The sequence below is a fragment of the Siphateles boraxobius genome, unplaced genomic scaffold (assembly GCF_051911475.1).
Source record: "Siphateles boraxobius isolate OS27281-9 unplaced genomic scaffold, OSU_SipBor_1 20, whole genome shotgun sequence".
NCBI lineage: Eukaryota > Metazoa > Chordata > Actinopteri > Cypriniformes > Leuciscidae > Siphateles > Siphateles boraxobius.
Window position 1 is genome coordinate 1,340,741 of NW_027508811.1, and position 15,407 is coordinate 1,356,147.

The 15,407-nt window shown below is 36.6% G+C and overlaps 2 protein-coding genes across 5 annotated transcripts in view; one reads left to right on the top strand and one right to left on the bottom strand.

The window, feature by feature from the left end:
• Window positions 1-9,714, bottom strand: part of thada (THADA armadillo repeat containing) — a 123,806-nt gene extending 114,092 nt beyond the window's left edge. For all 4 annotated transcript variants that reach the window (XM_077236380.1, XM_077236379.1, XM_077236378.1 and 1 more), the window contains exons 1-11: window positions 9,605-9,714; window positions 9,271-9,351; window positions 9,064-9,170; window positions 8,844-8,977; window positions 8,576-8,724; window positions 6,023-6,055; window positions 5,879-5,927; window positions 5,540-5,736; window positions 5,310-5,404; window positions 4,949-5,172; window positions 601-1,340 (exon numbers count right to left, since the gene is read on the bottom strand). In XM_077236380.1, coding sequence (XP_077092495.1) covers window positions 601-1,340; window positions 4,949-5,172; window positions 5,310-5,404; window positions 5,540-5,736; window positions 5,879-5,927; window positions 6,023-6,055; window positions 8,576-8,724; window positions 8,844-8,977; window positions 9,064-9,170; window positions 9,271-9,343 — 1,801 coding nt within the window. In that variant the 5' untranslated portion in view covers window positions 9,344-9,351; window positions 9,605-9,714. The remainder of the gene's footprint in view (window positions 1-600; window positions 1,341-4,948; window positions 5,173-5,309; window positions 5,405-5,539; window positions 5,737-5,878; window positions 5,928-6,022; window positions 6,056-8,575; window positions 8,725-8,843; window positions 8,978-9,063; window positions 9,171-9,270; window positions 9,352-9,604) is intronic.
• Window positions 9,715-9,877: 163 nt separating this feature from the next.
• The window catches only part of plekhh2 (pleckstrin homology domain containing, family H (with MyTH4 domain) member 2), a 68,229-nt gene continuing 62,699 nt past the window's right edge, over window positions 9,878-15,407 (top strand). Inside the window, exons 1-2 of the mRNA XM_077236358.1 lie at window positions 9,878-10,048; window positions 12,400-12,537. Of these exons, the coding sequence (XP_077092473.1) occupies window positions 12,418-12,537 (120 nt within the window). The 5' untranslated portion in view covers window positions 9,878-10,048; window positions 12,400-12,417. The remainder of the gene's footprint in view (window positions 10,049-12,399; window positions 12,538-15,407) is intronic.

A 15,407-nucleotide genomic window follows, 5' to 3' on the forward strand; every position in this document is an offset into this window, starting at 1 on the left:
ATTTTTTTTTCACCCTCAGATTCCAGATTTTCAAATAGTTGTATTTTGGCCAAATATTGTCCTATCCTAACAAACCATACATCAATGGAAAGCTTATTTATTCAGAGAGATAATAAATCTCAATTTCAAAAAATGTTGGCCTACCCATGTGACTTGTTTTGTGTTCCAGGGTCACATATATACACATCAACATCAGTCCTATACAATATGCCTTTCTATAATTCAATGTCACCCATTTTCTAATTATCATTTCAAATACACTAATTTTATACACATTTAGGCAATTATGTGAATATTGCAATAAAAATTACGGTACAGATTAAAATACGCAGATTTTTTTTCTTTCTAATTTTACCTTTTTTAGGATTGTTTGATGAATAGAAATAGAATAGCAGCATTTATTTGAAACTGAAATCTTTTGTAACATTATAATGTTTTTACGATCACTTTTTGCTTTTTGCATCAATGCTGAATAAAATAATGAATATATTTTTTTTAAATCATACTGAGCCCAAACTTGAGGTAGTATATCCAAAAGTGTACATATAAATTATAAACACGTATCTGTATATATTACATTGCAGGTTAAAAGTCTCTTACCCTCAGCGCAAGACGGCATCTCCTGTAGGGCCTGTACCATGTGGCTAAGGCTGGAAGGGTTGCAGCGTAGCAGTTTGGGCAGGAAGTAGTCTAGTATATAAGTTGTTTGATCCAATCGGGCTGTACACAGTACCTGCAGCAGAGGCGTCACCCAAACCTCGTGCCATCCATCTATCCACGCATACCCATCCCTAAATCGGGCACATAGCTGGACCTTATGACAGACAAACAACTTCTCCAGAAGGTCACTGGCGTACGGTGCCAGCGTCTGATCCCCCATCAGACCCAGCAGCCTGGATGGAAGTCCACCATCAAGCTTGAGTAGATACTCCGCACCCAAGTGCTCCACCAGGCAGGCCAGTGTGCCGTACTTCCCTTTCATATGCCACTCCAGTGTTAGAAGGTCCCGGGTGAGCTGGCTGATGTAAGGGTCGCTGGCGGGATCGGACTTGTGATCACTGCAATGCTGGTGGATCTTGAGAAGGTTCTGGAACAGGGTGCGCGTCTGGTGGCGGACCCCATCCAGCGGGTGCTCCCAGTGGGCATAGATGTGGTGGTGAAGGCGTGCGATAAGAGGAGAGCCTCCGACCAGAGACGAGCGAAGGAGAGGGGGACACGTGTCGACCAGAGATGAGCGAAGGAGAGGTGGACACGTGTCGACCTGGACGCAGTCAACCGCTGCTCCGCTCCAGAGAGTCAAAACCCGAGCCACTACCATCACTGTACTGGACTCCTTCACTCTGAGAGAGATTTATGTTAGAGAGCAGATTAAATGGAAATCAAGGCTGATCAACTTTAACTAGTTACTTTAACCAAATTAAGTAAGAACAGTTTTACAATGTGAAATAGAGTGAATTCAGAGATGCAACTTCTCTGAGAGAAACAATTGTATTATTACTCTTTCATGTTGCTTTCTGTCAAATGAAATGCTGTTGTCTGATATTTTTTCATTTATTATTGATAACCAATTTGACCAATAAGAAATGTGAAAATAAAAGAATGTATTTCTAATTTATTTTTATTTGGTTAAGTTTTTGGTTTATATTGTGGTGCATCTTTATAAAGACTTTTTATGTATTTATTTGTATTATTTGTATTATTTTTTTTATTTTATTTTTTTATTAATGATGAATATAGTCTTCCATTTAAAAGTTTGATTAATTAAATTGATCAAAAGTGACAGTTATAAAATATCCGTACATATCAAAAAAGTAAATATCATATTAAACAAAAAAATATATTCAGATGCTAGGGGGGGATTTCCAGAAAAATATTAACCAGCAAATACTGTTTTCAACATTGATGATAATAATGCTAAATGTTTCCTGAGCAGTGAATCTGCACATCAGAATGATTTCTGAAGGGTCATGTGACTGAAGTTTATCGTATGATAAGTATAAGTTTAAGTTCAAGTATGAGTACAAGTATGAGATAAGTATGAAATATATTGTACTCATCAACCAGATATCTGATATGATCTAATTTTGTCTGAGCTTCGCTAGCTTTAATCTAAATCACTATCGCTAGCCTTCAGCAAGCCTGTTAATCTGTCATCCGTGACTGTCCTCACTCAATGGCTGGCTGTCTAAGTGGTGCCCGCAGAATAATATAGGGTTCATAGACAATTGGAAAAGTTTTTGGGCAGACCTGACCTGTTGAAAAGAGATGGTATTCATCCCTCCGGGGATGGTGCGGCTCTGCTCTCTAGTAATATGGAATATAGTCTTAGACCTCAAACATGACAATCTGGGGCTCAGGTCAGGAAGCAGACAAACTGGCTAAACCGACCGTCTGCTAGCTGTCTCACGTCACTGAGGTCAGATAAATCCCATCACATAGAGACTCTTTCACCTAGATATCATCATATAGAGACTGTGTCTGTTCCCTGAACTAGGAAATACAAAAAACTATCAAACCCATTTAATGGTAAAAATTTAATTTATTTTTATCAAATAAAAAACAGATATAATACAGACGAACAAATGATAAAGCTGTATATTTGCTGAATATTAGATCCCTTTCTACAAAATCACTCTTTGTAAATGATATGATTGGTAGTCTTTGTAACGTTATCTAGCGTAAGTGATAAATCCCGTTCGACATTTGTGCTGGCTACTGTATACAGGCAACCAGGGTACCATGCAGACTTTACCAAAGAATTTGCTGATTTTCTATCAGAGTTAGTACTGGCTGCAGATAAAGTTCTTATTGTTGGTAACTTTAATATCCATGTAGATAATGAAAAAGACGCATTGGGATTAGCATTGTCGTAATCATACTTTAGATCTCATGTATACTTAATTTAGCCAAGGTTGCAAAGACGACTCTGTGTTATAAATATGGTAGAACTATCACCTCTGCCACTAAAGATTGCTTTATAAATAATCTTCCTGACCACTTTCTCATCTCATCAGTATCCCATATAGCTTAGAAGAACTCGATGTTGCAACATAAATTGACTCTCTCTTTTCCAGCAATTTAGACACAGTTGCTCCATTGCGGTTAAAGAAGATTAAAGAAAATAATCCAACACCATGGTACAACGAGCACACTCGGGCCCTAAAGAGAGCAGCCAGAAAATGGAGAGTAGCTAATTTTTTTAAAAAAAAATTAGATTTGTTTTCCCCATTCCGTGGAGAGAGCACGATTGCTTACAGAAAGGCCTTAAAAACAGCTAGATCTGCTTATTTTTCAACACTCTTAGAAGAAAACAAACACAACCCTAGGTATTTATTTGAAACAGTAGCTAAATTAACAAAAAATAAAACTTTGACACCCGAAGTTTCCAAACAGCACAGCAGTAATGACTTTATGAACTTCTTTACTTACAATATGCTATCCAAAAATATATGTTATGCAACCATCTACTACAGTATCACATCAGACAGTGCATTGTAGTCTCCCCGACAAACAATTTCATTCATGAATTGCTATAGGAAAGCGTTAAATCATCTAAATCAACAACGTGTATGTTAGACCCTATACCGACTAAGCAACTGAAAGAGATTCTTCCAGAGGTCATAGATCCTCTTCTTAATATCATTCATTCATTTTTGTCACTAGGATATGTACCGAAAACTTTTAAGGCTATTATTTAAAAAAACGCAACTTGATCCTAGAGAATTAATCAATTACAGGCCGATCTTTTCTGTCAAAATTACTAGAAAAGGCAGTATCCTCACAACTATGTTCCTTATTAGAAAGAAATGGTATCTGTAAGGATTTCCAGTCAGGATTTAGACCGTATCATAGTACTGAGACAGCTCTTATTAGAGTTACAAATGATTTGCTCTTAGCATCAGACCGTGGTTGTATCTCTCTATTAGTGTTACTAGATCTTAGTGCTGCATTTGATACCAGACCACAACATTCTTTTGAATAGACTCGAAAATTATGTTGGTATTAGTGGAATTGCACTAGCATGGTTCAAATCATACTTATCTGATGATACAGAAATGTAAATAATACATTTCTATTATTCAAATAAGTTAAATGATTATTAGGCTGCATAGATTAGTTCAGCCGGAACCGGGGACACTTCCTATAACACCCGATGTACTCGTTAAATCATAAGAAGAATGGCATCTACGCTAATGTTAGCCTTTCCGTTTATTCCAAGGTTTACTGAAGTCAGCCGGATCCGGGCCGTATCCAGATCAGATGGTGGACCTGCGCCTGGACACAACCACAACGCATCCCTGAAGTGCCAGCCTCATCAGCCCTGTGAAGGCCTCATGGACACCTCAACAAACTCGTCTCCATAGCGGCGTGATGACTCCGACCCCCAACCAGATGGAACTGGATAAATATCGTGAATGTTCTGATCCAATCTGACTTCTGACCTGTAATGCTGCCTAAATCATGATCATACACTATTTATTCGTTGGCCAGAGGAGAACTGGCCCCCCGACTGAGCCTGATTTCTCGCAAGAAATTTTCAGAGAATTTTCTCTATTCTGTCACCTGATGGAGTTTTGGTTCCTTGCCACTGTTGCCTTGGCTTTTGGCAACTGAAATAAATTACATTTTCAATATATTAAAATAGAAAACAATTATTTAAAATTGTAATAGTATTTAACAATAGCCAAATAAATCCATCCTTGGTGAGCATAAAAGAGTTCTTACAAAAACTTTTTTTAATCTAACAGATTCCAACCTTTAGAATGGTAACGTTCACAAATTTGAGTGCAAAGAAAAAAAGTCTTATAATCCGGTTTATACATATAACTGTGGGGAGGGAAACAATACACAAACAAATCCCTCGTTCAGTTAACCCACTGACTAGTCAATTGTTAAATTATGTATTTTAACCATATCCTTGTGTGAATGCATTTGGCATCTTCAATACCTTGAATCTAGAGACAGGAGCACTTCAGGTATGAGCAGCAGCAGTTTCTCTGTCTGTGGACTGTGAGTCTTTCCTCTCCAGCTGAGCATAGCCAGAGCTCCATGACTCAGATACAGAGCTACCGCTGCAGGCCTGCTGCTGTCATACAGACCTGCACAGCTCTGCCTCAACCACTGGGGGACGGTGTCGCCTGCATCCACTGAACACTGCAGGAGACCGGCAACCTACAATCACATTTCACACACAGCCAGGAATGCGTTCAAATGCAGCTCAAGTTGAGATCATTTATTCAAACTGAACAATTATAGTACAAAATACAATGCTGGACTCTTAATCCTGGGAAGAAGGAACGCTCACTTACTATAACTGGTACATCATCTCCATTCCCCATTATAGATCTAATGAACAAAACAACAGCCATCCCAGCAGTGCTCTGGACCGTCTGAAGAAACTCCTCTGGATGGGAGAATAAAGGCAAGAACTTAAATATAATACAAAAATAAATACAATATGCAACAACAACAAAATTGTAAATGCAAACAAAACCTCATTGTCAATTGCATATGAAGAATACATTGGTCTTAACAATACCATCAGTCAAGATACATGTATAGCAGTTGAGTAGTCCAGAGAGAACTTGAGGCAGATCAGATAGGTCATTTGAAGCTGAAAGCACTGCAGAACTAATGGGTTCCTGAGATCTCTGAACCACCAGCATTGAGGCCTTCACCACTGCCAGACAGGACTGCATCAGCTGAGCCTGGGCAACATGACGACCCGCCAGACCACTGAAAAACATATCAAATGTAAATATTCAACATTAAACAATGTTACAAACAATTTTCAAGGATTATGAATAATAGGAACAAGATGTCAACATTTTCATCCATGCATACAGCACATTATTCAATACACAAGTGAACAGTTTACCTGTTCTGCTCCACATAATAATTCAAAGTCCTTTGGAAGTACTGGAGGACTATGAGAGAGAGAAAAAAAATCAGTGACTGTATTTGCAAAACAGAGCTTAGAAAGCTAAAGGTATGCCATTCAATTATTAACTTGTTTTCTAACCTTCTGTTAGCAATCGATGAACACATTTCTCACCTGTAAATCAAGAAGAACTAATTAAAATTATATTACACCCATTTACACTACCTCTAAAAAGTTTGAGGTCTTTAAGATTTAAAAAAAATTATAATAATAATAAAATAAGTCTCTTATGCTCACCAAGGTTGCATTTACTTGATAAAAAAAAAACCAGAAAAACGGTAATATTGTGTGACGTTATTACAAATTAAAATAATTCCTTGAGTAGCATTTATTTAAAATCATATGTAAAATTAGGGTTGAGTATCGTTTGAATTTTAACGATTCCGATTTAGATTCTGCTCATCTATTCTGATTCTTATCCATTCCTAATTTTGTTGCCAAGGTAAAAAAAAAAAAAAACTTAGATCATTCACATTTATTAAGTCTTATTCCAAAACATTTAATTGTAGCTGAATACCATGAACAAAAATCAACGGGCTCAAGAACTTATGCCTATGTTTTAAAAACACCATAGCAAAAACAACTAGCCTAGCTAATATGCATTTTAAACATTAGTAAAGAAAAGTAAACACTTAGTAATTAAAAAAGAACAAATAAAAAAAATAGCTAAATATATATTGGACTGAAATAAACAGTGTTATAAGATGTTCAGATATTCAGGTACAGAAACTGTAATCAAATGTAAAATAACACTGCACTTTATAAATAAAATGTACATTACAAATATAGTTACAAAAGTTATTCAGTCAAGAACAGCAAGTGACTTTTCTCTTTGTGTTTCGTTGCTTTATTATTAATATTAGGCTGCTGTCACTTTAAGAGCTGCACGGATCCAATATACTTTTTTATTAATATGTTTTATACTTCATATTAGGCTGCTGTCACTTTAAGAGCTGCACGGATCCAATATACTTTTTTATTAATATGTTTTATACTTCATATTAGGCTGCTGTCACTTTAAGAGCTGCATGGATCCAATATACTTTTACACACACCGTTTTCGTTTGTCAACTGTTTATGTTCACTTAAAGTGGACCTATTATGCCCCTTTTTACAAGATGTAACTAAAGTATCTGATGTCCCCAGAGTGTGTAGGTGGAGTTTAGGTTCAAAATACCCCACAGAGCATTTTTTATAGCATGTTAAAATTGCCACTTTTTGGTGGTGTTTTTGTGTGTGTCCCTTTATATGCAAATGAGCTGCTGCTCCCGGCCCCCTTTCAATAAGAGGGCAGATATTCTACAACAAAACAGGACAATCTCACACACTGTGTGTGCGCACAAGTGCACTTAGGACGTGTCCAAATCCACTTTTGCTAGTTTAACTACGGGAAAAATGGGCGTATGGTCTAAAAGGATTGTCCCTATTCTCTTAATGAGTAATAGGTGTGTTGTGGTCATAATATGCAATAAACCAATCAGTCTCATCTCCCATTCCCTTTAAAACCCAGTTGCGCTCACGCCATGGCGGATTCGCTATTTACGTGGCGGAATTTGCAAGCGGAAAAAAACTGAACGCTTCTCTAGAGAGGAAACAAATCTGCTCGTGCGCGAGCATAGCATCTACGAGACAAAGTGTAATACTCAATACTTTTTTTTTTTTAAAGTCAATACTTTTTATGCGCAAAATAATAATGACTATTCAGCAATTTCTCTTCTTCAATCTCTGACGCCGTTCACGCGAGCACTTTAAAGGGATAGTTCCCTCAAAAAGGAAAATTCTGTCATTACTTAGGCTACTCGCCCTCATGTCGTTCCAAACCTGTAAGACTTCGTTCATCATCGAAACACAAATAAATATATTTGATGAAATCTTTCTGTCCTTCCATTGACAGCTACGCAACTACAAATATGATACTTCAAAAAGTTCATAGAGATCATAAAACTAATCCATATGTATTGAGTGGTTTAGTCTTAATGAAATTTTTGAAGCATCAGTGAGGTATTTGCTTAGTCAATGGAGGGACAGAAAGCGCTCATTAAAAAACTAAATTTGTGTTCCGAAGAAGAAAGAAAGTCTTACAGATTTGGAACAACATGAGGGTAACATGATGAGTAAATGACAGAATTTTCATTTTTGGGTGAACTATCCCTTTAAGATATATAACTTTGTTTAGATGGAAAGGATCTCAAGCTGACTAGCGGAAGATGTTACTGTAGCTATACCCACTAATAGACACGGTACTTCCAAAATAATGCTTCAATGAAGCGTCATCTCCTTTTACAATATTTCAAATCTCTCAGTTCTCACCATCTCCAAAAAGCCAAGCCAAGATTCTAAAACAAAAACACTTTTTTAAAATGAAGGATTGATGTATTGACGCATTTAAATTTAGTTAATTTTGAAAAAAGTTACATAGTGTACATTTAATGTATTGTCGTAATTATGAACACTGGTTTGTAGCACAAATATTTTTACCATTTACAGCAATTGTGTCATTCACCTATAGCAGCTAATGAATCAGATGTCTCACACATTCACAAAAATAGCTTACTTGCGCATTGCAAAATAATTAGGTGGATATCTACTATTATTTATGATACCGTCTAATACAATTATATCACTTATACGTACCAATTTTAAAGACATCCAGACAGGAAGTAATGCTATCTGTTAGGTGTGAGAAGTGATCTGTGTTCGTAGAGGAGAGAGAAGAAGACAGGCACTCAGACAGGCATCCAACTGTTTTCTCCTCCAGCCAATCTGGGCCACTACATAGTGCACTGGTGGAAAAGAAAAGGAATATGCCCTTGTGTTAAATAAACTAAGTGCCCAGAAGTCATTAAAAAGAGTTGTTGATTTCCAGTCACATGAGTGATAGTGAAATGTGGGTACTTCTAACCTTGCTACAGCTCTCTTAAGTGGGTTCTTAGCTGGCAGTGTGGTATACAGGAACGCTAGTGTGCTCAGGCAGGCATGCAGTAAAGGACCTGTAGAGGATTCATCCTCTTTCAACTGCTCCAACATGAAGCCTGCCTGCAGTCAGCATGCAAACCAATGAATTAAAAGTGTTAAGCAATTACATACAGTATACTTATTTGATTAATGTGATGCAAACCGACCTTAGAGATGAGCTGGATCTGCTCAACCGGGTCAGGTGAAGATAAACTGTCCTTCAGCACCCGAGCAAGCTCTATTGATCTACTGTCCCCATCTACAGATAAGGAATCTGGGAGAAAACATGAGATATAAATAAACATTACAGGAAACTATAAGCATTGCAACCACAACACAACCGCTAAAGGTTGATATCTGTCACTGTCACTCACCTGTCAGGCTCTTCAGCTTGACATCATCCAAAACTACAGCCTCCACTTTAGGTGTTTTTTTCTTCACAACCATGACTATTTCTGGGACATAAAATCAACTGCAGATTAATATCATACATGTATCGTTTAATTGTTTAAAAAGCTAATACAACAACTGCAGAAGATCAACTTTAAACAACAGCGCTTAGTGTAACGTTAACTTAACCTAGTGCTAACGTTAGTCACTTTATTGTTTCCGGCAGACATTTATATCAAACCGACGTTCTCCCACACCGTACACCCTATTTTACTGCACATTCAGAACACATTAAGGCATGGACATATATTGTCATACCTTTGCAATAAAGCAGGTACCGGTGAAAAGGTTCAATACTGCGTGTAGAAATCAGTAATTCCACAGGAACATAACATACACGTGTGACGCGTTAATTCCGGAGTCGCTATGAAATACCGCCATTCAAACATATGATTGGTCCAGACTCAACACTTCAGATGTGTGATTGGTCGTCAGGAAAGTCAATCTTTCATGACATCACAGTTCTCCAAAAAATCGTCCTAACCACACCTACAATGGTTTGATTGTGCGTACTCGTAAAAACACGCCCCCGAGCCCGCCTACTTCCACAGACGATGCTGGAGTGAAAACTTTGAGCTAGAAAACGCTCTTTATATCATAATTAGGTCATTAGTACCATAACAACTGGGACAACACGGAATAATATTTTTTATTATGGTGTGAAACCAGTGCCGTCTACAGCACTGTAACACTGAGTGTCGGGTAAGAGTAGAATCTTTAACTATTAACAAAAAGTATTAGTTGTTTTTGTTTCTTGTTAAAGTGAATAGGAGAGAATAATTGCTTAAATATAAAGTTTGTGTTGTTTGAAATACACTATTTGTTGATTGTATATGATTTAAATGTAGTTAGATTAATTCTGTTCTGTTTTCTGTAAATTTTCTGAAAACAACTCTAATTGTATTGCATCGTCATTCTTTCAACTGCAGTTAACTGATAGATCATTGTCGTTATGTACACACTTTTTATATCAAGATTTAGTTTAAAATTTGTATGAATATATACATTATGCTCAATATACTGGTTTCTATACCATATTCGTAATTTAAAACAAATATATTTTGCCTTAATTCATTCATCTCCAATGGCCCACTAATCTTTGAAAGTACAAATATTCCATAGTGCCTGAAAATGAGGCCAGCTGTCCAATCAAAAGATTTAACCTGTAATGTGGTCAATAATTACAGTTATGTGGAATCATTGTATAGCCTATTTGCTCTGTATTGTAGAGAAACTGTAGAGAACCTTTAATTGAGCCAAAGGACCACTGTCCATCTACTCCTGAGAAGCAAATTCCTACCACAATTCCCAGATCATTGTATACATTTCTAGATATACATTTAATTACTTTGTTATCTACTTTGGCTCACTTTCCCTTAAATGTTTCACAGTAACATGTTGTTTTTATTCTCATCGGTTGAGATTCAAACCCTCAGTCTTATTTACCACAGCTTAATTGAGCTCAACACATGTTTGCACTCCCTTTGTGCTCATGCCAATGCTGTAATGACAGCTTATTATAACTAGAGAAGTTGTAGTGTAATGTGTTCACTCACACTTTTCTGTTGTGCTTTACAACACCTGATTTACATCAGTTAACACATGTTTTTCATAATTAAACTTTTACGATGGAAAAGCATCAGTGCTGGCTGGTTTGGTTTGTTTTTATAGTGGTGGTCAGTTTGTCCAGGGCTCTGCCTGGTCCTCGAACACTTTTGATGTTTTCACACAACAAATGCAGACGGTCTTTGCTGTTTATTTCCAATTATTATTGAAGTGAAAGTTTGTCTCTCTATTACAGTTAGTATTGGAATTGGGTAATTTTCTGGTTGTGCATGCACCATATAAATGTTTTGATTGGAGTAAACCATTTATTAATAAGATTCCCGTTTTTTAAATCCATAAAAGACAGCTGGCATATACCTGTATTAATCAGAATTTTGTGGCAAATAAACACCCTCTTCAGTATATTCACTGTTTATGTCTGTTTACATTTACATTGTGAATGCCCAAACAAACATAATTATGAGTTATATGACACATAGGTAGTTGTGAAAAGTCAAGTACGTTTCGAAGCGAAGTGGATACAGATTATTTTGTCTAAATGTTAATAAAACAAATTTTGCAGTTCATGATGATGAATAATCAACATGACGGGTCAAAGTTAAAACTGCAAATTAACAAAATGTTCCTTATCAATCATGGGTAAATGAATCTCAACATTAATTTACAAGTATTTTGATGACCTATTTACAACCATCAAACATTGTTCCAATGTTGTTTTTTAATTTTGAAACAACAACATAGCCTACAATTTTTTAACTAATTTCAAATGTCAGTTACATGCCTTCTGGTTTTGTTGGGCCATTAAGTTATCTGTCATTAGATAGTCAAATGTCATTAGACACACTTTGGTACTTAATTTCCATAGACCAGACTGTCCATTTCTGTGAATTGATTCATAACTCTGATTATTTACATTATCCAAAAATGTTTTTTTTTTACAGAAGTTCCTCCTGACATTTTTCATGTAGATAATGCATGTAGATAATTATGTGGAAACATGCCTAAGTTAAACTGGATTTTTACTGTTCTTTCTTGCATTTAAACATTTTGAAACAAATTGATCACAGGTGAATCAACGTCATGGATCAAGGTTAAATCACTGCTTATATTAGTTTCGATTTTATATATGGAATCACTGTTGATATTGCAACTTTGTTTCAACATCTTTTCAACATGAGCGAATGAACGTTGTTGATCTGGTATTTTGTCAACCTTTTTACATTGATTATTAAGTGTTATTTAAGTGTTTTTTCAATGTTATTTTAACCACATTTCAATGTTGAAATTATGCTGGTTGTTCATAATGATGGTTCCTCTGCACTCCTTAGAGAAAATATATAAATATTTGTTTTGCTACACATCACCCAGCCCTGCACCTGATTTATATTTGGACCTATGTTCATTAGCTTAAGTTCTTGAGTTTTTTTCTACTGCATGTTCTGTTTGTCCTTCTGCTTCAGTCTCATGCTGTGTATATAATATTGCAGAGCCTGAGGGGTGACGGCATGGCGGAGGGTGATGAATGCGCAGGCAGGGAGTGGAAAGACAAGTACATGGCCCTCGAGGCCCTGCTCTTCAAGTTCCGTGGGCAGATGAGCGTGATCCGAGAGCTCACGGCAGAAAAGGTCAGTTATACACACTATGCTATGCCTTTGTCCTTTCACTTCGACTGCTGTTTTACATTGGTGCTCTAGGATCTTTAAAAATCATTATATCAGACTGCATGCTGAGCAAGTAAAACCTACTTTACCGCTAGCCATCTTTTATTAAAATAATAACAGACCAGCATAAGATTTGTCTACAATATCACCGGCCCACTAATTCCTGTCTGTATTAATATAGGAGAGATACTTGATAGTGTGAATTCTAGGAAAAGCAAAAAAAGCCACCTATTAAACTATTTGCTCATTTCCATGTTGTGTGTGTGTGTGTGTGTGTGTGTGTGTGTGTGTGTGTGTGTGTGTGTGTGTGTGTGTGTGTGTGTGTGTGTGTGTGTGTGTGTGTGTGTGTGTGTGCGTGTGCGTGTGCGTGTGTGTGTGCGTGTGCGTGCGTGCCATGGCCTATTTCTTTGGCCTATCTCGAGGGAGAGCAGATTAGAGGTTAATATTTACAGACGCCTGACCACAGGGCTCCAGACTGCTGCATTCTGGGATAGCAGAATCATCTTTGAATTACAGACTCGAGATGTATTCGGGTGCTTTAAATGTCTTGCCTTTGTGGAGAGGTCAAGTTTAGGATTGTTTTTTTTACAAAATATATATTTATATTGTATGTTTTACATTACATTTCAACATTGAAGGTCAGTCACATGATATCTGGTTTAGTTTGGCCCTTAAGTTTCCTAAAGTTGATTATGTCATTAGACACATTTTGGTACTTCATTTCCATGGACCAGTTCAAGCTGTCCGTTTCAGTGAATTGATTCATAGTCAGCTCTTCAGTCTTGCTCATTTTTAAAGTTTTGGCTCCCGAAGTTTATAAAGTCCTATAATGTTTTTACTGCATTATCTCGCAATAATGCCCTATTGAAACCAGCATCACAACACCATTTGAGTTAAACCAAATAAGTGTTATGGACACAAAGTGACTTTTACAGAAACAGAGTTGGTTCACCAATTTCAAGTATTACTATTTTTTTCTATAATCTATCACCTGTGATTTATTTTTCCCTTCTCAATAACTTGTGTAATGAAAAAAAATTAATGATTCCATCATTTAGGAGTCTGTAATGGTTTCTCATAATGTAATGGTTTGAGGAAATGTCAGATATTAATCCTGTGGACTTCACATAGTATTCTGTGTTTCAAGTGAGATTCCAATTCAAAGGGACAATCCTTCTTAGTTATCTAGAGACAGATGTTGCGAATTAGCCATGGCTATAAACACTGATACAGGCATCGGATTGTTTCTTATGTAATAATCTGTTTTTTTCTTTGTATCTATCCCTATTCAAATAAACAACAAATAAATAATAAATAAATTATCCTTCCTAGTTAGTGGGTTGTCTGAGTCTCAAACTATTGTGAATTTGTTTTGAATTTTTTTTATAGTTTTGCACATGCCTTGTAGGATAATGAAGAGGTATAAGAGTGAAAGGGAAAGAGAGGGAGTGAAATGGGAGGAGAGAGACATATGAACAGAGTGGCAAAACAAACTATCCTTTAATCACTGAGACTCCCATGGGAGGAAATGCCTGGTTTCGTGCTATACAGGAAGTTAGCATCCTAAATACATACACAAACAAACTTGTATATGCTGATGCAAGTGTGGTTTGTTGGGAGAAATGTAGGTCATTTTCTCTCCTGCTTTGCATCCTGTTTTGTAAGGTTTGAAATGAATCAACCAAACATGGACAGCAACTGCTCATCATGCAAAGAAAATCAAAACAGTAACGAACATTTGCAGTGAGCCCTCCTCAAAGAATGTCACGAAGGATCACATGAAGAAAACTTCAGTGGCTCAACCATATCCTGCTTCTGAACTCATGCAAACCTTTCTTTTAAACCGTTATGGTAAAAATAAGAGCAGCTTTCAAGTGCAGTTAAACATGCATACTTTACTTGTGTTCTCACACAGAAAGCAAACTGTGCGAAGTCTGATTGTGTTGTAGGTTAATGCTCCGCTTCTCCTCGTGCCCAACAACCCTCAGATTGATTTCACGTTTAGTTTGGCAGCAATGGCCAGAGAGTACAGATATTGTTGTTATTGACATGTTACTGACATGTTCCCTAGTGCTCAGAGCTCAGAGCCCTCTCCTCGGACAGCACGCCAAATATGCATATTTTATACTATATCTGATTATATGTAAGTGTGAACTTGTGAATGATATGTATAATTTGTAACACTTTACAATGAGTTCCCATTCATTAACATTAGTTAAGGCATTAGCTAACATGAACTAACAATGATCATGAATACTGGATATTTCTTCAGGTTTTTCTTTTTTCCGTTTGCCCTAATGCTCCGTTCTAAACAACTCAGGATTCAGATTTTTCCCATGTCCTTATTGTAAATAACACCTGGAATGCTGTTTGATGTCATACATCTGACCTGTGAACTCGGGTCAAATGGATCAACCCAGACCTCAGTGAGACACGTCATTTGACGTCACTCACAAGATGGCGGAAAGTCCTGCTTCCAACAAGCATTGCGTGGAGCTATCCCCTATATCAAATGTAAAAACAAACGAACAATAAACATTAAGTTTATATAATGATACATTTAATTTTTCTTGTTGTTAGCTGTTTTTGATGTGAACGCATTTTGTTATTTTATTTTTTATTTTTTGCCAGATAATTGAAACAAATGCTCTCGTGTCGTTGTAACATCATGTATTCAACAAGTGAACATGATGTATGATTGACTGAAACACCAAATTGAATATTCCCAATTACAACCTCATTTCCCTCATTGAACACGGCATTAAAGTCTGTGTTTATTGTCTAGGTTTAAATGGAGACTACAAACACAAAGATTTATCAGATTTTCCATTGCA